The sequence below is a fragment of the Polypterus senegalus genome, chromosome 13, assembly GCF_016835505.1.
Source record: "Polypterus senegalus isolate Bchr_013 chromosome 13, ASM1683550v1, whole genome shotgun sequence".
Lineage (NCBI taxonomy): Eukaryota > Metazoa > Chordata > Cladistia > Polypteriformes > Polypteridae > Polypterus > Polypterus senegalus.
The window spans coordinates 154,593,826-154,617,807 of NC_053166.1; the positions used below are offsets into that span (position 1 = coordinate 154,593,826).

General features: G+C 42.7%; 1 protein-coding gene across 1 annotated transcript in view; it reads left to right on the plus strand.

The window, feature by feature from the left end:
* baiap2l1a (BAR/IMD domain containing adaptor protein 2 like 1a) overlaps positions 1-23,982 on the plus strand; it is a 75,346-nt gene that overhangs the window by 21,031 nt on the left and 30,333 nt on the right. The window contains exon 3 of the mRNA XM_039773930.1: positions 2,918-3,004. Within this exon, the coding sequence (XP_039629864.1) occupies positions 2,918-3,004 (87 nt within the window). The remainder of the gene's footprint in view (positions 1-2,917; positions 3,005-23,982) is intronic.

A 23,982-nucleotide genomic window follows, 5' to 3' on the forward strand; every position in this document is an offset into this window, starting at 1 on the left:
GCAGATCATGTAAGTTTTAGCAATAGTTGCGTTAACTGGAATTAGATGACTGATAATTTCCAATGGTCATGTTACTTGTCAGTAAAGCTATTTTAGCTAAACACAATAACATGCTTATCATATCTTCTGACAAGCACACACGCTGTGGTTAGTATATCTGAGTTTAAGTCATATACTATCTACAGATTATTACCCTTTTTTAGTATTTGCTATTACATTTGCATATCTCCCAATATTCAGTATTATTTGCATGCATCCCAGTAGCCACTCTCCCTCTTGTCCCATGTGTCCTTGTGCTCGCTAACCCATCCCTCTGTCCATAAAGGCACTTGCCTGTTCAACTTCTGTTTTAAAGTGTAAATTAGGCCAGCATTCCTCCTCTGGCTTTAATAGTCCAGGCTTTTTCACTTAAAACTGCATCTTTTCTAAATAATAACCCTAATATTCACACAAATTATATGTTATGTCTTATTGAGGAAACCGTAAAAAGCAACTTTTTTTTTTTTCACAATGCGTACTTTGTTTTTGTATCACGTTGCGTTTTGGCACCCCTTCCCCTCTATTTAACCTCATTTTTGTCAGTTGCCTTCATATCTTATTTTGTTGAATTATTGAAGAGTTAGAGCCCCAAACATTTTGTTTTGTTCCATAATGTCTGGTAACTCCCCTCATGTTCCTCAGTCATTATGGGTCATTTACATTTTGCACCCCTTGGTGATCATTTGCTCACCCTTTCATGTCTCATTGTGTTGAATTATCCTAGTTACTCTTTACATTTTATTTGAGTTCATTATGCCTGGTTAACCCACATCAGTCATTTTGAAGTCCATTCTTCTTCTTTTTGCACCCCATGTTGTGGAAATTTTCATCATATCTCATTCTTATCCTAGCTGGAGCCCCAGACGTTTTATTTTTTAGTCCGTTATGCCCAATAATCCCCCTCATGTCCCTTGTCCATTTTAAAGTCAGTATAGCTCTCACTTCTTTTTCTTCTTCTTCTTGCACCCATTGCCCATCATTTGGTCATATTTCACTCAGTCCCCTTTGTATCTCACTGTGTTGAATTTTCCTAGCTGCTCCAGATGTGTTATTTTAGTCCATTATGCCTGGTAGCTCCCTTATCTCTGTCACTCATTTTAAAGTCAGATTGGCTTTCTTCTTCTTACCATACTGCCCATTACTTGCCCATATTTCTGTCAGTTTTATTCTGTTTAATTATCTTGGATTCAAAGTTCAGTCGGAGCCCCAGACATTTTGTTTCAGTCCATTTTACCTGGTATCCATCTTATTTCCATCAGCCATTTTAAAGTCAGTATGGCTGTCTTCTGCTTCTTCTTGTGCCCCGTGTCCATTGGCCTGTAATGTCTGTCTGCCTCCTTTTATATCTCACTCTGTTGAATTACCATAGCTTCTCTTTACAGTTGGAGATCCAGTCATTTTATTTTAGTCCATTGTGCCTGGTAACTCCTTCATGTCTCTTAGCCATTTTAGTCAGTACAGCTCTCGCTTTTTCTTCTTGCACCCCTTGCCTGCCATTTGGACATATTTTTCTCAGCCCCCCTCATATCTCATTCAGTTGAACTTTCCTACTTTCTTTTTACTGCTGGAGCCCTGTACATTTTGTTTTATTCTATTACAGTATACCTGGTAACCCCTTTATCTTCACCAGTAATTTTAAAGTCTGCATAACTCTCCTCTTCTTCTTCTTGCACTCATGGCCCATCATTTGGTCATATTTCACCCAGTACCCTTTTTATCTCATTATGTTGATTTATCTTAGCTGCTTCATCCATTTTATTTTAGTCCATTGTGCCTGGTAACCCCCTCATGTCCCTTAGCCATTTTATATTCAGTACAGCTCTCACTTCTTCTTGTTCTTCTTTTTCTGCTTCTGCTTCTTCTTCTTCTTCTTGAACCCCTTGCCCATCATTTGATCATATTTCACTCAGTACCCTTTATAGCTCATTATGTTGAATTATCCTTACTGCTTTATCCATTTTATTTTAGTCCATTGTGTCTGGTAACCCCCTCATGTCCCTTAGCCGTTTTATATTCAGTACAGCTCTCACATCTTCTTCTTCTTGTTCTTTTTTTTCTGCTTCTTCTTGAACCCCTTGCCCATCATTTGATCATATTTCACTCAGCACCCTTTATATCTCATTGTGTTGAATTATCATTTTATTTTACTCCATTGTGCCTGGTAACCCATTATCTCCATCGCTCATTGTATAGTCCATGTGCCCATTTTTCTTCTTCTTCTCCTTCTTGAACCCATCATTTGGCCATCTCAGTCCCCTTCCTATCTCGCTCTGTTGAATTATCTTAGCTTCTTCTAACAGTTGGAGCTCCAGACATTTTATTTTAGTCCATTATGCCTGGTAACCCTTCAGTCTCAGTCAGTTATTTTAAAAGTCAGTATAACTGTCCTCTTCTTTGTCATCTTGCACCCACTGCCCATTATTTCACCCCATTTCTGCCAATTCCCTTCTTACCATATATTTCTACCCAACACAGTCAATGCCCTGAGCTTTTGGTTTCATGTCCTCCTGTTGGCACCCCTCCTATCTTGTGGACTCATCTTCTGGTTACTGCGGTTCTTCCTCACATTTCACTTTAGGGCACAGTTGGCACCACTCTTAGCTCATTTAGTTAGTTTCCTTATAGTCTCTCAGCAGTCTCACTGGGGTCTTCCCCCTTATTTAATATGGCATGTATTTGAGAGGGGGTTAATTGTTGATCATAATAGAATAATATTTATTTATTTATTGAGTTTCTGTCAGAAGTTTTTCAAGGGGTGGATGTCTCTGATGGACGATTTTACATGATTTTTCCCTGAGATAGATGCCAGCCTGAAGCCACTTTTGTTTCAAACTCTAAACTTTAACACTGATTTTCTTTCCCCTTCCTGTTGTTACAGCTATGACTCTAGCAGGAAAATCTTATTTTGACGCGGTGTCCAAAATTGGAGAGATGGCTGCAGTCTCGCCGGTTTCCAGAGAGCTGGGTGAGTGCCACTTCATTATATTGCCCTGGAAGGATGATGTCAAGGAGGTGGGGTCTCCCGAGACTCAGTGTGTCACAGTTTGCATAGAAACTGCAGGCAGGCATTCAGAAGCCTACCCGTGAGATTTAGCAGTCAACAGAGAAGGCGCAGAGCAGCCAGGAAAGGAAGATGGGGCTGGCGGCTCTGCTTCAGGACGGGCAGGAGTAGAGAATGGCTGCTGGTGACAAGTGGGTCTTTTTTTTCACTTCTGCTGAAGTTCTTCCATCCAGTTTTGAGGCCTAATGTGTGGCACTGGTTGAACACCTGGTGGCCAGCGTGTGGTGGCAGCTCAAGGACGCTACAAGTGCAGTGCTGACTCAGCTGCTTGTGCCCAGGTGTCCTTGCCTTTCTGCAAATCCATTACTGATAAATTTGTTCCACATGGATGTCCTTCCTGACACGGCTTCTTACTTGCCATCTCCAAAGCTGCTCTTTTCACAGTTCAGTGGGCATAAGCACCGAAGCCTGCTAAGAAAACAAATGAATGCCATTTTTTTCCATTCAGTATCTTCCACTCGCCAGGTTGTCTTCACAGAGATGTGGTATCGGACGAGGCTTGGAGAAGTCTGCCTTGCCTCCTTGCCACCTATGTATTCAGGCCACCCAGTGTGGCATCCCACCTGCAGAATCCCCAAAAACTTCAAAATCAGAATGTAAAAGACTAAGGTGCCTAAGATTATCTGGTCGCCACACTTCTGCAAGGCCGTTGAGGGAGCTGGCATAGGGACCAGCTGGCACTGGTGCCTTGGTTTTTAAAGATTCCTGGAATCACATGCAAGGAGTGCCAGCGGCTTCCACTGGACAAGCATATGTGAAGTTTCACAGGGATCTTACAGACAGAAGTGTGTGCCAAATAATAAAAACTGAGCGTAAAACTCCTTATTGAGTGCCAGCTCCTATCACCTGCAACTATCCAACAAGGTCTCACATCAGGGATGGGCCGGCCATCAGGAGCCTGTTGGGTCAAAAACTTGGAAATGGCACAAGCGACCAAAATGAAGGAGGGAGAAAAGAAAGTGAATGGCACTGCCCCTCCGTGCACCGAGATGCCCAAAACCAAATCTTAATATTAACATTTTCATTATTGTGGGTGGACACTGGTCAGTTTGAATTTCCAATTGAAAATAAAATGATTCCGATTGAACCATTTTAACAAAGCATTGATGGCCGAGATGCTGATGTGCTAATCAGTTGAGCGCTAGCTTGCAGGGATGATTTGTGAGAAGAGGGTGGTGCTGCTAAGAGCAGAAGACCAGCTCACATCCACAGAAGAGACCTGTCACTCAGATGCCACCCTGCCAAACAGCCTTAAACCTAGACTACCAAAGTAAAAATGTGCCCGGCCAATGAGCACAATGCAGACTTTGAATACAACACCCAGAGAAGCAGGCCTAATGTGAGATGGAGTCCATCAAAAATGATATGAATGAAATGCTACAGACTGTGTTAACACCAGAATAGCACCTCGCCAGATGGCACACAAACGTATAACGCAAAACAGACACCATGGCGGGTGAGAGACGCACGCACATGCAGATAAGCTCCAAAAAGACATCAAACTATGGAGCTCCCTCAGTAATTGTTCACTACACCTTAGCTAGGATTGTCTGTACATCCACAGCGATCAGGCTTGGCACACCGACTCTGCCGGGTACCTTCTTCATGGTTGACGCCAACACCAGCACCGCTTGATACCTGTCACCAATATTAGAACATCAGAAAAGTTGTGATGAGAACAGGCCATTCAGGACAACAAACCTGTCCATCGTATAACATCAAGTCAGGATCTGAAGGTCCCTCAAGTCTTGCCCTCTACCACAGTGTTTCTCAACCACTGGGTCATCGCTGGCTACCGCCAGAGGATTGTGAGTTACCGTTGTTGAGCGCGATAATAGGTCACAGTCAGTCGTGAGGAGGTTGTGGTGGATTGTCTAAGTAATTGACATTGGCAGGCGATATTCACACCCATACATAGTGACAATCATCAACCAACCCCACCATTTCAGGATTGAAACATTATTCACGCTGGATTTACCAAGGGGGGAGCCCACCCTAATTTTAACATTCACTCTCAATTCACCACAGAGGACCCTTGTGGGTCACAAATACAGTTAAAGACAGATATTGGGGCGCAACACCATAAGGGTTGAGAAACACTGCTCAGCTACCCTACCTGTTCATTTATTCTATGTGTTTATGATTCTTTGTATGAAGAAAAACGTACTAACATTTGTTCAAAATACGCTTTTAGCCATGTCCCTGCTTTCTTGTTGTAAAATTATTTTACAATAACAAACTGGGATCCACTGTACTAATTCCTTTCATCATTTTAAGCACTTCAATCGCAGCATCTCTTTATCTCCATTTGCTTTCACAACCTAATATTAATTCCACCGATAACCGTAGGGCTTATGGAGAGCAGCAGTTGAAACGGATATTAGGAAGGCTAATAATACAAAAAAAGGTGAAAGATGAGCCAGAGAGATTGTTTTCAGTATTTTAGTAGTACTAGAGGGTTTTGCCCCCTGCTCGCCAGCCCCGCCTGTACTATGCGCCAGCCACTTCACATCGCTTTTCACTCTCCTGTTATTTCACTGAGTAATAATTTCCGTTTGTTTGCGCAATTGCGATCTTTACTATCATTTATTTAGTACTTTCATTATCTCTAACCTGCTCTGCATGTATATCTCGCCAATGTTTTTGAACCTCTTTACGACCTTCTGCTTTGTCATCTACTTTTTGTCTTTTATTTCCGGCTCCAGGAGTGAACAAATCTCTTGGCACAAAGTCTCATCTCGCATGACATGAAAGTATCTCGTCTCATCCCACGATTTTTTTTATATAATAGAGAGACAATGAACATTCAAGGAACAGGTGATGTGTATTAGGAACAATAAAGGTGAGCTACAAATAGAGGGAGAAACAGTAAATGCTTTGAACTTGCATTTCATTAAAATTTATACATGTGAAGAAATGGATAGGGTGGCGCGGTGGGTAGCGCTGCTGCCTTACAGTAAGGAGACCTGGGTTCGATTCCCGGGTCCTCCCTGCGTGGAGTTTGCATGTTCTCCCCGTGTCTGCGTGGGTTTCCTCCCACAGTCCAAAGACATGCAGGTTAGGTGCACTGGCGATTCTGAATTGTCCCTTGTGTGTGCCTGGTGTGTGTATGTGTGTGTGTGCGCGCGCCCTGCGGTGGGCTGGCGCCCTACCCGGGGTTTGTTCCTGCCTTGCGCCCTGTGCTGGCTGTGACCCTGTGTTAGGATATAGTGGGATGGATGAGAGAGAGACAGAGTAATGGAAACTACTGAGTGACTCGTAGAGAGAGAAGTGCTGCTTGGATTAAATAGGCTGAAACCTAACAAATCACACTTATCTCAAAGTGCTTCAGGAAGTTAGTGAGTCCATACAATATACTGAATTTTTCAACTGCAAACTGGGGAAATTCATAACATCTGGAGGCTAGCCAATCTGATCTGATTGTATGAAAAGGAGGATCAGGCAGACCCAAGTAACCAGAGGCCAGTAAGCTTAACATGCATCATGGGTAAATTAATGAAAGCAATTATCAAGGAGAAGATCGAGCAGCATGTGTCTAGAACAGGCGCGTTAGTGAGCAGTCGGCACAGGCTCAGACAAGGAAGGTCGCGTTTCACTAATATGCTGGAATTCAATGAGGAAGTAACAAAAGCAGATGATAAGAGAGGTGCATTTGAGATCATTTATCTTGATTTTTCAGAAGGCTTTTCATAATAAGTGCTTCTCTGGACCTCTTTGTGTCCAAAGGTGAATTGTATGGTCACTCTGAAGCCCTTATTGTAGAAACATAGCATAAACAGGTCATTGAGAGCTTCTTGATGGACAGTGTGGTCACTGTGTGGGTCCTATTGAAGTTATGTGGACCTCTTTGATCTGACGTGTTAGCTATGGTCACTGTGTGGCAGTCTGTTACTGTATGAGGAGAAGGAGTTGGAACCTTTCACTTTAAAGAAAGTCCGCTTTTCACGCGAGAACTACTTAACACTAGAATTACCAGAGCCTACGAAAAAACTCGTAATTCCGTCCCACCTTAAATCGCTTCTTATCAGCACATTTAGATGACAAAAGATGCTGGTGAAGAGCTGTGAACGATTTTAAGAAGCGATTTAAGGTGGGACGGAATTACGAGTTTTTTCGTAGGCTCTGGTAATTCTAGTGTTATCAGATTTGGATTGGGTTTTTTTTCTCTATAATTTGCTTGAACATTCGTTTGATTTTGTGACTTCTCTCATCGCTTGTGGTACCAATTTATTTGTGTGAACCCGAGGGGGGCGGGGCCTCCAATCGAGTCGCTGTACCTCTCGCCACATGTTGGAGCGTACCTTGTGCCTCCGCTTAGCTAGCAATACCTGTTTGTTCAGCACACATTATCATTTAGAGATTGTTAAGGAGTAACGTTTGACATTTTTGAGAGAGATCAGAGCTACGTCTGTGTTAGAGGTTATGATTGGCAGAGATATCACATCCACGTGATTTTCTCCCCACGCGGGGGGACGCTGTCCTGTCAGAGCTGAACACGATCACATACAGTGCCAAGAGCAAACCTACCTTCCGCTTCACCAGAATTTTTTTAAATTGATTTTTTAAAGTTTGTCCTGTTTGACTACTATGTGGGCAGAGCCACGGGGGACAGCTAGTATTTTATACAAAAGAGTCAGTCAGTCAGTCAGTATCCAACCCATTATATCCTAACACAGGGTCATGGAGGGTCTGCTGGAGCCAATCCCAGCCATCACAGGGCGCAAGGTAGGAACAAACCCCGGGCAGGGCACACACACACACACCCCCACCAAGCACACACTAGAGACCAGTATATGTACCTAACCTGCATGTCTTTGGACACTGGTAGGAAACGCACGCAGACACGGGAAGAACATGCAAACTCCATGCAGGGAGGACCCGGGAAGCGAACCCACGTCTCATTACTGCATTACTGCGCCACCATGCCGCCCTACAAAAGAGTTGTTTCCTTATTAAATGAAAATATGAATGTCTGGGCCTAGCAGTCTCCTTGGATGGGCACGGCCCCTTGAGGCTCACCTACGATGACAGGTCTGGGCCAGAGCTTTTTAACGGTCGTTGGAGACCCGTATAGCTGCTGCTTTTATCTTCCAACACGTTTCACAATCAGTGCGTCATTCACCCTCTCATTGTTTAATTAGCTGGGCTGTGTTTTCTTTCAGCTTAGTCCACACTTACATGGATACATCTGAAAATGCCATTTTGTTTTTTTTGAAATTTTCCATCCACATTAAGATTTTTTTTTCTTTAAAGATTATTTTATAAAAGTTTATCTACACTGAAATGGCAAAAACCTGTGAATCTTGCCTTTTGGGTATGACCATTCAGTTAAGCTCACCACATGTTAATGGAGAAAACACGAAAGAAATCCATTCATCCATGTTGATATCCCACTTATCCAGGTACCCAAGTATTGGGTACAAGGCAGGGCAGGAACAACACCTGGACCAGCCCATCATAGGGTGAACACACACACACACACACACCTACCTGAAGCCAGTTTAGCAATGCCAGTTGACCCAGCCTGCATGTCTTTGAACTGTAGGAGGAAATCCACATGGACACAGGGCAATTGTGCAAGCTATACGGAAGCACAGTAGGGCCGAAAGAAGTCGAAATGATGGAAAAAAACAGAACAGACTCCTTTGTCTGTTTAGAGAGTAAGGTGCAACTGCTTTTAAAATGTTTCAAACAAGTAGTCTAAAGCCAAAAAGCCTTGGAAGAATGAAAGACCTGCAGTGATGTCAAAATAAATACCACAACATATCTGACTTTTTAAAGGCGCAGTACCTGTGGCCTGATGCATAGAAGTCGGGAATGACAATCCCAAGAATAAAGATGAAATTACAAAGGACATCAGCAGAACAAATACAAAACACAAATCGGATTACTTGACACACTCTTCACCCCGCCCATTTTTCCATACCACTGGATTGATTATTCTGGCAGTTACTGGATTCGGAAAGTCTTCAGACCCCCTCACTTTCTGCACATTTTATTGTGTTGTAGATTTAATTTGAAATAGATACATTTACCATGTTTGTCCACCACTCAACATTCAATAACTCCTAATGAAAAAGGGAAAACATGGAGATGGAATGGTAGCGATGGTAAGGAGTACATCAGGCAATCCAATTTGTATCTTTTATTTGTTCTGATGCCCTTTGTGATCCCGTTGTTACTGTTGGGATTATCATTCCTGACTTCTTTGCAGATGACTTCTAGTCTGTATTTTTCCAAGGGTCTGGCTAAGATATGCTTGTGTGCAACATTTTAAAATCATTTCTCCAAAGAAGTACATCATTATGGGTTATTTAAGTGTAGATTGATGGACAAAAATGGATAATTTATTCATTTAAAATCCACCTTAATAAAAGGATAAGTGTCTGCATATCTGTGAGTTCATCCGGTTGCTATGTCTCAGTCATTCCAACATATAGTGCATCACAAATATTAACAATGTTTTTATGTTTATAACAGAGACATGTGCATTGCATTCATCATTCCAACATGTGGTGCATCACAAACATTCAGTCAGTCAGTCAGTCATTTTCCAACCCACTATATCGTAACACAGGGTCAAGGCAGGAACAAACCCCGGACAGGGCGCCAGCCCATTGCAGGGCACACACACACCCACATACCAAGCACACAGTAGGGACAATTTAGGATCGCCAATGCACCTAACCTGCATGTCTTTGGACTGTGGGAGGAAACCGGAGCACCCGGAGGAAACCCACACAGACACCGGGAGAACATGCAAACTCCACTCAGGGATGTCCCAGGAAGCGAACCCAGGTTTCCTTACTGTGAGGCAGCAGTGCGATCACAAATATTAACGCTGCTTTAATGAATCCCATAACAGAACATTTAACAGAAACATATGCACTGCATTTGTCATTCTAACATATTCCAGCATCACAAACATTAACACTGTTTTTATGAATCCCATACCAAATGGCATAAAACAGACATATTCTGTGCATCTGCCATTCCAAAATATGGGGCATCTAAAACATTAACACTGATTTTCTAAATCCCATATCAAATGGCATATAACAGAGACATGTACTTTGCATTTGTATTTCCAACAAATGGTGCATAACAAACATTTACAGCAGTGCATTTTATTACTACAAATATTTGTGATGTGCCATCTGTTGAAATGTCACATTCAATGCTCTTTGTTACTACTTGCATTAAAAAGTACACTCCAATAGACAGTGCACTACAAATGTTAATGCTAAGGTCTACGTTGATTTCTTAGAATTCAACCAGTTTTATAAGGGTAGTATGGCTAGTTAAATCTATATCACAATAAAGTTTGCAGGAGGTGAAATAATCCCAATACCTTCTGAATGTACTCTGTGTGTGTGTGTGTGTGTGTGTGTGTGTGTGTGTGTGTGTGTGTGTGTGCCTGCCAGTCCATTGCACAGACGCTTGATAAGTTCAGAGTCAAACATGGGGAGAACATGCAGGCTCCACACCAATGGTGACCGGATGTGAAATTCAAATTTCATATTACTGGGCGCTGGATGTGCCACTGTGCTGCCACACCTAGTAATGTGTTTATTGGGTCATGTGAGCAAGTGCCCCAGTGTTTCCCATCAAAGCAATGATTCCTCTGGTAAAGCCCATATTGAACTGTGAGTAATGCCAAGTAAAAGGTGCTGTGTGATATTATAGAAGTAAAGCACTGCAGAGACTTTGTTTTGTTCCTTCCTTAGAGGATCCTCATTCAGAACGGTATTCAGGCATGCTGATTGGTGGAGAGGCAGATAAAGGCGGGGTCAGCAGGCCAATGACCCAATCCCCACCTTGAAGGGCGTGGCTGCCACAGGGAGCTCTTATTTGCATTGCTCTCCAATTTCAAACCACCACAGGCACCTACCTGAGCAAACAGACGGCAGCCACTGTTTGACGTCTGACTTGAAGGAAGCTTTCAAAGCAGTTGGTGCCCTCCTTGGCAGTGCCCTTCACAGACTCCCTGGGTTTAAGAAGGTCACTTTTGTACTGAGTGGCGTTGGGCCAGCATATCTGTTGACTTTGGAGGTCTGAATCGGCCAGACTCTAGGGCTCCTTCCTGGTGAGCAATGCAGCACCTGACTTGACCATAATAGTCAGTGTTTGTTGACTTCTAACGTAGGATATCAGGGGAAAAAAAAATACATTGGCTCACTGCCCTGGCATTGTGCCCGCTGTACAGTACTAAGACCATTCTTATTAGTAAAAAGTACGTCTTTTGGCTGCTTGTTGACCAGTCATGAGCAGTGTGGTCATTCTGTGGATCAAACCAAAGAATAACACCACTATATACTCTTAAAGCCACCTACTTTTAGAGTTCCCTCAATGGACTGTATGGTCAAACTGACCCATTGTAGTGTAGCTGCCAAAGTCTCATTGCTAAGGACAGAAGCTGTGATCACTCTCTCTATGGAACACTGAATTATTATACGTAGATTCATGTCCTGGGTCAACAAACGTACCAAACATGAATGGCATGGTCATTCTGCACCACTTACTGCTCATCAGGCACACCTTGGTCTCCCAGTGTGGTCAATGTGTGGGTCAGAAGACCTCTGATCTTCCTGTACTTCCGGTGTTCACACCAATTAATTCTGGAGAATTCTGCTGTTGTGAGTTCCTCCAAACGTAAGATGAGGAGCCTGGCACACACGAGAACCTCCTACTCTTAGTAACAGACTAATTCTATCAGTTTGGGAAATAGACAGAACCTTAGCCCTAATTTGATCCCTTTTGATGGAGATGTCCTTTATGAACTGTAAAAAATAACCGCCAGGCCAACTGAGTCGATTAAACAAACAAGAGCTTATATTATGAAAACCCAAACAGAACTATAAACATGAACAAGTAAACAGATACTAATTAATATGACCATACACCTGAACCACCCCTTGATAAGGCACTACACAGAGAAATGTCAAAACAGAAAAGGAAATTAGACAAATAAAAAAAGAAATACGACTACTTACAGACAGCACAAGAATATTCACAGCAGATGCATATACAGTATATACAGATATAAATCAAACATACACCCCATACGCCAGGGGTCCTCAATCACAGTCCTGGAGGGCTGCACTGGCTGCAGGTTTTTGTTCGAACCCGGTTGCTTAATTAGAAAGCATTTCTTGCCAATAATTTAATTTCATGGCTTGTTTGTGCTTTAACTCTGCCATGTCAGGTCATTCTCATATCCTCGGTTTTCTTCCCCTTTCTAAGGATAACATCCAAATGATTTGAAGGTTAAAATGGAGGAGTAATTCTCAGTCCTTCACTTTTTTCTCTTCACTTTCCTTCCAAGTATTCAATTAAACCCAATAGTGCACGATAAACACACACGGGTGAAAACGGTAACAAGCGAAATGGAGAACTGCTGCTTTCGTTTGTCATTTGCATGTTATTGCTAATTAGGAGCCATTAAAAACCAAGAATACAGCTGTTTACGACTAAAATAAGCAATAAGCGTTCCAAATTTTAACAAGCGAGGCAACTAAAGTGAAGCAGAAGTGTTACTTGAGCAATAAGTATAAAAACCTGCAGCCACTGCGGCCCTCCAGGACCGTGATTGAGGGCTGTATTCAATAAGGGCGCGCACAAAAAGGGCGACCTCAACTGGGCATGGCGAATAAAGGCGTTCGTAGATAATTTAGTTCAAATGGCTCTGGAATATGTGAAGAGCAACAAAGGTGCAGATCTACTCGTAGTAATTTTGTTGCGTTTGCCTTTATTTGCTGCACCCAATTGAGGTTGCCCTTTTGAAGCTCGCCTTTATTGACGCGCCCTTATTGAAGGATACCGTGATTGAGGACCCCTGACATACGCATTTCCCAATTCCTTTTAGATCGTACTTTTTTTTGCTGTTAAATCCAATAAAATATACCACTGTCACGTTTGCCCTCTACGGTATAAAAGGAGTGTTCTCACCGGCTGGGAGACGAGTCTTATCTTGGATGCTGAAGTCCGCCTCACACCCGGGTGTAATGGCGTTAACATCCCTCAATGGAAGATGTGAGTGTCACAAATAAAAGGCAGCGCCGTGCACACCGATGTCCTCCCCTGGCCAGCCAGGACTCATTTTTGCGTGCGCCCAAACCAATCTAGATACGGAGCATTTCGTGCCTTACGGATCGCTTCCTTTCTAATCCTTCTCCTCTCCTTTTTTAAAATGTGCGCCTCCTTGTGTTTTTGAAGTCGGTCCATCCTCTAATGACACACACCAGCGTGTTTTTATGCAAAGACCCACAAGCGTGGTTTGGCCCCCTGTTCCCCTTAAAGAGCCTTAAAATATTCATATATGCTAAAGGGAACAAGGGGCAGAAACAGATAAAGCACATAAAATATGTAGCAACCGTTACAATGGCCCTTTGGACATCTTTGATTTCTCAGGATGCCCAGTGTGGTCAATCTGTTAGCCAAATTGAATGAACCCAGTTCCATCTTGACTGCATGTGAGATTTCATTGCAACTCTGTTGGTCATACTGAAGGAGTACTGAGATATTGTCATGTAGAGGTACTTAGTTGACCAGGATGACCAGTATAGTCACTCTGTTGGTCACACTAAGTAGACCCAGAACCATCTTGACTCCCTGTGAGGTCATATTGACAATGTCTGAATGCTCCTTCAGTATGAGCAACACATTATGATATAGAGGTTCTTGATTGGTCAAGACAGACAGTGTGGTCACTCTGTTGGTCACATTGAATGATTTATGAATCATCTGCTTTTCTGGTTCTTTAATCTTGATTTCCTGTGAGATTGTATTGCTACTCTGTTGGCCATATTGAAGGAGTGTAGAGAGAGAGAGTGAGACATGGTCATCTAGAGGTACTTTGTTGATTATGATAGTGTGGACACACACATTGTTGGAGATGCTAAGTGATTATAAATCCATGTGTTTCTCTCAACCCCATTGTGCCCAAAGATGAATTGTATGGTCACTCTGGAGACCTTACTGAAGAAAGTTAGCATGAACTGGTCATTGAGAACTTCTTGACGGAGAGTGTGGCCCACTGTGTGGGTCGTATTGAATGTATGTGGCCCTGTTTGACCTGACGTGTGTGATCACTGTATTACACCAAACGCCATTCTGAGTGTGGTTACAGTGTTGTGCTTGTTTGATTCCCAGGGAGGACAGTGTTATCATACTGAATGACCTGGACCTCCTTGATTCTATCAGGTGGATATGGTGGTCACTGTAGTAGTCAAACTGAATTACTGCCCAGTGCTCTTATTATCTGGAGCTCCTTGGTTGTCCAGGAGGGGACAGAATTGTAACTCTGAGTGACAGGTAGACTTGTGTGCTCTTCTGGACCTCCTTGATTGCATGAGGTGGGTGATGTGCCGTATTGGTCACACTGAAAGAATGTTCAATGTCAGGCATATCACAATTGCCACGATGGTCAATATACAAGATATACAGTGGGATGCAAAAGTTTGGGCAACCTTGTTAATAGTCATTATATTCCTGTATAAATCGTTGGTTGTTACGATAAAAAATGTCAGTTAAATATATCATATAGGAGACACACACAGTGAGATTTGAGAAGTGAAATGAAGTTTATTGGATTTACAGAAAGTGTGCAATAATTGTTCAAACAAAATCAGGCAGGTGCATAAATTTGGGCACCGTTGTCATTTTATTGATTCCAAAACTTTTAGAACTAATTATTGGAACTCAAATTGGCTTGGTAAGCTCAGTGACCCCTGACCTACATACACAGGTGAATCCGAGTATTTAAGGGGGTCAATTGTAAGTTTCCCTCCTCCTTTAATTTTCTCTGAAGAGTAGCAACATGGGGGTCACACAACAACTCTCAAATGACCTGAAGACAAAGATTGTTCACCATCAAGGTTTAGGGGAAGGATACAGAAAGCTGTCCCAGAGATTGAAGCTGTCTGTTTCCACAGTTAGGAACATATTGAGGAAATGGAAGACCACAGGCTCAGTTCAAGTTAAGGCTCGACGTGGCAGACCAAGAAAGATTTCGGATAGACAGAAGCGATGAATGGTGAGAACAGTCAGAGTCAACCCACAGACCAGCACCAAAGACCTACAACATCATCTTGCAGCAGATGGAGTCACTGTGCATCGCTCAACCATTTGCGACTTTACACAAGGAGATGCTGTATGCGAGAGTGATGCAGAGGAAGCACAAACAGAGCCGCTTGAGGTCTGCTCAAGCACATTTGGACAAGCCAGCTTCATTTTGGAATAAGGTGCTGTGGACTGATGAAACTAAAATGAGTTATTTGGGCATAACAAGGGCGTTATGCATGGAGGAAAAGAACACAGCATTCCAAGAAAACACCTGCTACCTACAGTAAAATATGGTGGTGGTTCCATCATGCTGTGGGGCTGTGTGGCCAGTGCAGGGACTGGGAATCTTGTCAAAGTTGAGGGACGCATGGATTCCACTCAGTATCAGCAGATTCTGGAGACCAATGTCCAGGAATCAGTGACAAAGCTGAAGCTGCGCGGGCTGGATCTTTCAACAAGACAACGACCAAACACTGCTCAAAATCCACTAAGGCATTCATGCAGAGGAACAAGTACAACGTTCTGAATGGCCATCTCAGTCCCCAGACCTGAATATAATTGAAAATCTGTGGTGTGAGTTAAAGAGAGCTGTCCATGCTCGGAAGCCATCAAACCTGAATGAACTAGAGATGTTTTGTAAAGAGGAATGGTCCAAAATACCTTCAACCACAATCCAGACTCTCATTGGAACCTACAGGAAGCGTTTAGAGGCTGTCATTTCTGCAAAAGGCGGATCTACTAAATATTGATTTCATTTCTTTTTTGTGGTGCCCAAATTTATGCACCTGCCTGATTTTGTTTGAACAATTATTGCACACTTTCTGTAAATCCAATAAACTTCATTTCACTTCTCAAATATCACTGTGTGTGTCTCCTATATGATATATTTAACTGACATTTTTTATCGTAACAACCAACGATTTATACAGGAAAATAATGACTATTAACAAGGTTACCCAAACTTTTGCATCCCACTGTAGTAAATGACTTTTAAGCTGTGTGCTTCACTTGGCTGACCTCTTTCTTCAAGATGGACAGTGTGGTCAGTTTGTAAGTAGTGGAGAACACCATGCTGCTCGACAGCTACATGATTGACCAGGATGGACAGTGTGGTCGCTTTGTAGGGCTTACTGAAGGAATTAAAAAGGCCTCGCTGTTCTGCAGCTACTTGATTTCCCAAAGCGGGCAGAATTACCAGTGTGTAGGGCATACCAAAAGATCCTGTGCTTCATGACTGTACTGTAAAATTGAATGCTTCTTGTCACAGTGGCTGTTGAGTGCAGTTTTGTGTCTCTGCATCCTCCTCCAGAGTGTTTGGTGACCCTCTATGCCCCCCTAGATGTGACACTAATTGTTCAGGATTGGCAGGGTGACCTTTGTCCAGTCATGTTCGTGTGGGTGGCTGTTCTGTGTGCTCAGACGTCTTCTCTTTGTCTTCCAAATGTTCTTGACTGCTGACCCTTTAGGGCGCATGTGTCCCACTGTTGTTTGTCAGACCTCTTTGTCGAGTGTAGGGGGCTTTGGGCCTACCAAGAGGTTAAGAGGATTTCTTTTTAACAGTCAGCTGGGTGAAGGAGAACAGTAGGCCATCACTGTGGTCCACCCCACCCTAATTCTTCTCCACCCTGACAGGCTGGGCAGCATTTTTACAGAAGCATAATTACAATGCAAGCTGCATTTAGAAGTCCCGCCTCCGAGACGGGCGGCAGAGTGGGCCGGTCACTGGTGTCTCCCAGAGTGCCTCAGATCATCTGTATCATGTGCCAGCGAGCTGAGATCAGCACTTATGATGGTCTTCCCGACACTGGAGTCTGTCTAATGACTGTACAAGTAGATCCTAGGGGACAGCAACCTGAATTAACATGCCAGCCATATTTGCCAAAAGGACCCCCAGGGTCATTTCTTTCCTTGTGGCTACTGAAAAAACGTAAACTGTTTTAATGATTTTCTAGAACTTCATGGCTATTATAAAAAGTGGGCTGTTGCTGTCCATTCATTACCCAAGTTGGCTCAGCCCCACTCGTGGTTGTGACTGTCCTGGGCACAAGTTGGCATTACTGTGTAACCCTTGTTATTGACAACACAATAAGACCAAAGTGGGTCCTCTGCACAAATGAAGTGGATGACAAGCTTCATGCCCATCACAGTGACGCACCAATCACTCGCCATGATGGCAAAGTCAGCGTCCTCACCTGAGTCTGAGCCTTAACCTCACCTCCATGTTGTCCATAAGACAACTGCACAGCAAGTGGGTATCATCAGTGAGTCCATTTGTCCATCGTTCAAGTGCTATTTGGTCCATTCATCCACCACTGTTTATTGTCCAGTTTAATTTGCTGCTGTATATGTAGCTGAACTGGACAGTCCACATATATGTATGTATTTATCCATTCATCACCATGTGTTTAGTCATACTGGACAACATGCATTCTTTCACCTGTCCGTCCAACTATCCCCTAATGTCTGTTCAGTCAAACTGGACAGTAAAAGTTATACTTGTCCTTCAGATTACACAGTCTGTGTTTTTTTTTTTTTTCCTATCACTTCATAAATCCTTCCCATCATCTACTGCCTACACAGTTTAACTGGACAAACATCTACCACCATTTATATAGGCAACCTGGAAAATGAGCGGTGGTTTAGTCACTCATAAATCCACGATCAAACTGGACAATAAGTGTCCTTTATTTGTCTAATAAATTCAGGAATCTACCCATTGATCCATCCAGCACTATTTATATACTTCAGCTGGATAGTAAGAGGTTTTTGTATCCATCCATTACTGTTTGTATAGTCAACTAGGCAGTCAGTGTGCCAGTGTGAGTCTGTCCACTGATGTCTCTACACTCAAACTGGACAGTGCACTGGACAATGCATCCTTCTATTCATACACTGCCATTTAAATTGGCAAACTTGAAAATAAGACTTATTTTATCTGTCCATCCATCCATCCAATATTCTTTATATAATCAAACTGGACAATAAGCGTCGCTTCTTTGTTCAGTCCATTTGAGTCCATTCCTCCAGTACTGTCTAACTACTTAAACTGGATAACTAAGAGTTTTTGTTTTTATCCATCCGTTACTGTTTATGTAGTCAGACTGGGCAGTTGGTGTTGACTCTTCCATCCATCTGCTACTGTCTTTGTAGTCACAGTGGGCCATGAGCTTCAATTTATCAGTCTGCTAGCATTTATACTGTCAAAGTGGATAATAAGCTGTATTTTATTCCTCCACTCATTAATCCATCCACTACTTTCTACCATCTTGCACTGGACAGGAAGGCTTTTTTTTGTCCATGTCAGTTATGTTCTATGTAGTCAAACTGGACCATGAGCTTTACATTATCTGACCATTCATAAATCCATCCATCCATCAATCCACCCATCACTCTATGAGGGGCCTTGAGCATTATTTTACCAACCTGCAAGTATTTATAAAGTCAAAGTTGACAATATGTGTCATTTCCTTATTCTGTCCATCCATTGATCTCTCCAGCGGTGTCTTTAATTGAACAGTATGAGCTTGTATGTCCGTCCTTTACTGTTTGCGTAGTCAGAATGGACAATAGGTGTTTCTTATATCCATTTGTGAATCCACCCATCCACTACTCTCTAATAATATGTTATTTTTTCTATCCATCCACTATTGTTTATATAATCAAACTGGACAGTATGCGTCATTTCTTTATTCAGTCCATTCATGAATCCATCCATCGATCCACAAACTACTGTCTAAATACTTCAGCTGGATTATAAGAATTTTTTCTTACCTGTCCATTACTGCTTATATAGTCAGACTGGACAATACATGTTGCTTCTTTCATCTACTACTGTCTATACAGTCAAATTGGACGGTGAACTGGACACCAACACCAGTTATATAGGCAAACTGGAAAATAAAGATTATTGTCTCCATTCATCCATTTATGGATGTCGCCCCTCATTGTTGGTATTATTAGACTTTGACAATCTGTGGGGGTCCTAAGTGTCTGGGGAGTGAGCCCCTTAACTTTTGCAAGTGGTGAACTTGAGATGAGTAGGACGGTCGCCTAATAGATTGAACGGCTCTGCATCCATCTGCCCACTATTGTTGATGTAATCAAAGTGGACAGTAAGTGTCATTTCTTTATGCTGTCCATTCCTTAATCCATCCATTGATCCATCCAGTACTGTCTAAATACTTAATAGGGTTTTTATATTCCTCCTTTATTGTTTGTATAGTCCAACTGGACAGTGTTTCCTCCATCCATCTACTCCTCTCTAATAATATGTATATTATTGTATCCAGCCATTGATCCGTCCACTATTGTGTATATAATTAGCTTGAATATTAAGTATCACTTCTTTATTAAGTCCACCCACCCTGACATTCTATGAGCTGTGCAGTCAAAATGGTCCCCAAGTCTTCATCGTCCCTTCTGTCCACTGCTACATACAGTATATAAATAGGCAGAGTGGGCTGTCGCTGACTTATTTTATTCATCCACTAGCCAGAATACTTAGTGCTACCTAGAAAGCTTAAAGTGCAGCACTAAATCAATTCCCCGAGGGGTGTGGTGCTTGTAGCTATTGGTCCCACTCCTAAATATTCCTGATTGACCCCTTTGTGTGTGCCAAGTCTCGACAATGGTTCCTAGGAGCACTTAACTAATAAAGTGCAGGTGCTGTCACTAAATAAAGGGGGAAAATTTTCAGAATGAATCCTAGCCTGTGGTCTTACTTTGTACAAATGGGGGAATCTGTGCAAAATCTGCGGGGGGATGCTCACCAGTGTGGATTTCCATAGAGGAAAACCACACATGGCAGGCGGTGTGGTGCATTGCTTAAGGCTTTGGACTTTAAACTCTGAGGTTGTGGGTTCAAATCCCACCATGGACACTGTGTGACCCTGAGCAAGTCACTTCACCTGCCTATGTTCCAATTGGGAAACCAAAAGAAAAGGAAATGTAATCAATTGCATCTCAAATGTCTAAGTCGCTTTGGATAAAGGCATCAGCCAAATAAATAAATGTAAATGTGTCTTCAGCTTTATATATTAGAAGATTCATAAGACAATCTGTCCACTGCTTTCTGGATTGTGAGTATGAACGGTAAACATCCTTTTTGCTATTTTCTGTCCATTTTCCTAACCTGATTATCTAGATGGCAAGCTGGAGTCAATTTAGCAATGCCAATTCACCTTATCTGCATCTGTTTTTGGAGACCCACATGGACACAAAGAGATCATGCAGGATCCACGCAGGGAGCACCTGTTCTTCTCATCTCATTGCGAGGCAGCAGTGCTATCTCTGTGCCACCATGCCACCCATACATTTTAGACATCCCTCCATGTCGAAACCTGCTTATTCTGAGCTGGGTCACAGGGAAGCTGGAGGCTGTCCCAGCAAGCATTGGGTGTAAGGCAGGAACAATCCCTGGGTGGGGCACCAGTCCATCACAGGTTGAATATACAGAACAGGGGGCAATTTAGCACCAGCAGTCCACCTAACCTGCATGTCTTTAGACTATGGAATGAAACCGAAGCACCAGGAGGAAACCCACGTGGACACGGGGAGAACATGCAAACTCCACATAGCGGTGACCCAGGGCTTGAAACTAGTCAACTTGTTTGCCACTGCGACATTTGTTTTTCCAACTTGTATTGTTTTAACCCTCAAACAGGATGCTAAGTCTTTGTTTCTTCCATCTACTGCCTCCTGTATTATTAAAATGGACACTAAACTTTATCTAATCTATCCATCCAGCACGACCACCTGCATTGTCAAACTGAACAAAGCTCTGTTTAATCAGTCCATCTGCCATCTTCTTTGTAGTCCAATGAGAACGTAGGCTTGTATTTCTTCCTCCTGTCCAGCCACCCTTCTGTTCTTTCACTTCCTTTCAGTAGTCACACTGGACCTTAAGATTTATTTGCTCACAGTCATCTCTATAAGGTGTTTAAGGTCTATTTTTGTTATGGAGGTCCCATATCTTCGCAACTGCCTGATACAAACATCACATGGTGGCTCGGTGGGTGTTGATTTCTTTGCTGTGCACTATATAAACAAAAGGGGCCCGTCCTCGAACTTTATCTCCCCCATTGACTTGTGCACACAATTGAGCCGTCTTCATTTCTTGATAACAACCTGCTACTGTTTCCCTTCCTCCTGCCTAACAGAGGATTGGGAAAATTCCTCATGTAACCGCCGACAACGTAGCCCTGGTGGCCTTTGAAGACATGAGAGCCGCTAGCTGTCCAGATGGGTCCACTGCCGTGCCCAGCACCTGCTCCGCTCTCTCTCTCTCTCACTCTGTCTTTGCTGTTACGCCACACACTAACTGTAGGATGAGGTGGCACTGTGAGTTACGGCTGTTGGTGCCCCATGGCAACATCACAACAGAGCAGGCAAGTGGGGAGGACGGATGATCATAAAGCAATAAAGGTCTAAGTATAGCGCAGGCCTAAGATCAAAGTTCAAGTGAGCTTAACATTTAATGGGTTTGTTGATTTTTACTTCAAGTAATAGCACTGAGTAATTTGGAATTGCACAACTTAAACATAAATAAAAATAAAAGATAAAGCCTGGGAAAATGGCCTGAAGCAGCTGACAGAGAGAGAGAGAGAGAGAGAGCAAGTGCGAATGAACTCTCGAAATTCCTCAGTAAAGATGCAAAGATTTCAGGTCTCCTTTTTGCCCCGCCTTCAGACACTAGTGCCCCCTACAGCTCTTTGGTGGTACTTCACCTTTCTGTTTCTTTGAAAGTCAGGCAATACTGCCTTTTAAGTTTAAAAGCCAATTCCCATATTTTTGGTCGCCCAAAGGGAGCACACACTCTTCTGCTAAGCTGCTTATTATGGGTTGTCCATGTGGGTTAGAATTATTCCTTCCTAATAAGATGCTCCTTAGGAGCAACCATTAGTTGTATCCTCTTTTCTACTGAGTAGCTGTATTGGTGTAGCGCAATCTCTTCTAAGCTTCTTCATGGAAGCAGGTATGGATTATACATTCTCTTTGAATGAATGGCCCCTTAGGAGCAGGCTTTGGGCATGAAATTGTTTCTGTTGAGCAATTTTATAAACGTAGGAGAGAGCGCACACTCTTTTTTTAAGCTCTTCCATGAAAGCAGGGCTGGTGCCTGCCCCCTTTTAATAAGTTGCTCAGTAAGAGCAGACATTGGGCACATCTCCAGTCTTCTGTTGAGGAGATCTATGTGAGTAGAGAGGTAGTGCCCATTCCATTCTAGTAAGCTGCCCCACAGTGGTGTATCATCTTTTTATGGAGCAGCTCTATAGGAGCAGGGGAAGAGTGTGCCCTCTTATCTGCTAAGCTGCTTTATGGTAGCAGGAATGGGTCATTCACTCTCTTCTGCTAAGCTGCTCTGTAGGAACAGGTATAGAGCTTGCACACTTTTTACTAATATGTTGCTCCTTCAGTGTAGGCTTTAGCTCTATAGACGTAGAAATGAGTGTACACTTGCTTCTAAGGTTTGGCAGTGGGAGCAGGTATGGATCAAGAGTCCCTACACGGACCAGCAGCAGTGAGCACATAACACCCTTCCTGCTTCACCTTCACTGGCTCCCTGTGTCCTACAAAATTGAATATAAAATTCTACTAATAACCTACAAAGCCTTAAACGACCTCGCACCAAACTATATCAGTGACCTTCTCCATCACTATGTGCCTGCCCGCCCACTAAGGTCCTCTGATTCTGGCAATCTTGTTGTGCCCCACACTAATCTACACTCCATGAGTGACAGCAGGGCCTTCAGCTGTATAGCGCCCAGACTCTGGAATGACCTACTGAAATTAATTATATGAGCTGACTCCATGAATTCTTTTTAAAAAACAACTCAAAACTCATCTGTTCAGGAAGGCTTTTAGCTTTACTTGACTTTATTACCCTTCTCTCAGTTTACCTCTCTGTCAAGATGCTCATGTAGCCTGTGTGTGCTGGACCATCAATTATGTTGTCTGTTAGGCTTTTCTCTGAATTTACTGTCTTACTCTTCTTTATTTATTTATTTATTTATTTGGTTTAGTACAATGCTATGTACTGTATACCCTGCCATTCTTTCTTAAACTCTGTGAAGTGCCTTGAGCATGGGAAAGGTGCTACAGTGGTGTGAAAAACTATTTGCCCCCTTCCTGATTTCTTATTCTTTTGCATGTTTGTCACACAAAATGTTTCTGATCATCAAACACATTTAACTATTAGTCAAATATAACACAAGTAAACACAAAATGCAGTTTTTAAATGATGGTTTTTATTATTTAGGGAGAAAAATCCAAACCTACATGGCCCTGTGTGAAAAAGTAATTGCCCCCTGAACCTAATAACTGGTTGGGCCACCCTTAGCAGCAATAACTGCAATCAAGCGCTTATGATAACTTGCAATGAGTCTTTTACAGCGCTCTGGAGGAATTTTGGCCCACTCATCTTTGCAGAATTGTTGTAATTCAGCTTTATTTGAGGGTTTTCTAGCATGAACCGCCTTTTTAAGGTCATGCCATAGCATCTCAATTGGATTCAGGTCAGGACTTTGACTAGGCCACTCCAAAGTCTTCATTTTGTTTTTCTTCAGCCATTCAGAGGTGGATTTGCTGGTGTGTTTTGGGTCATTGTCCTGTTGCAGCACCCAAGATCGCTTCAGCTTGAGTTGATGAACAGATGGCCGGACATTCTCCTTCAAGATTTTTTGGTAGACAGTAGAATTCATGGTTCCATCTATCACAGCAAGCCTTCCAGGTCCTGAAGCAGCAAAACAACCCCAGACCATCACACTACCACCACCATATTTTACTGTTGGTATGATGTTCTTTTTCTGAAATGCTGTGTT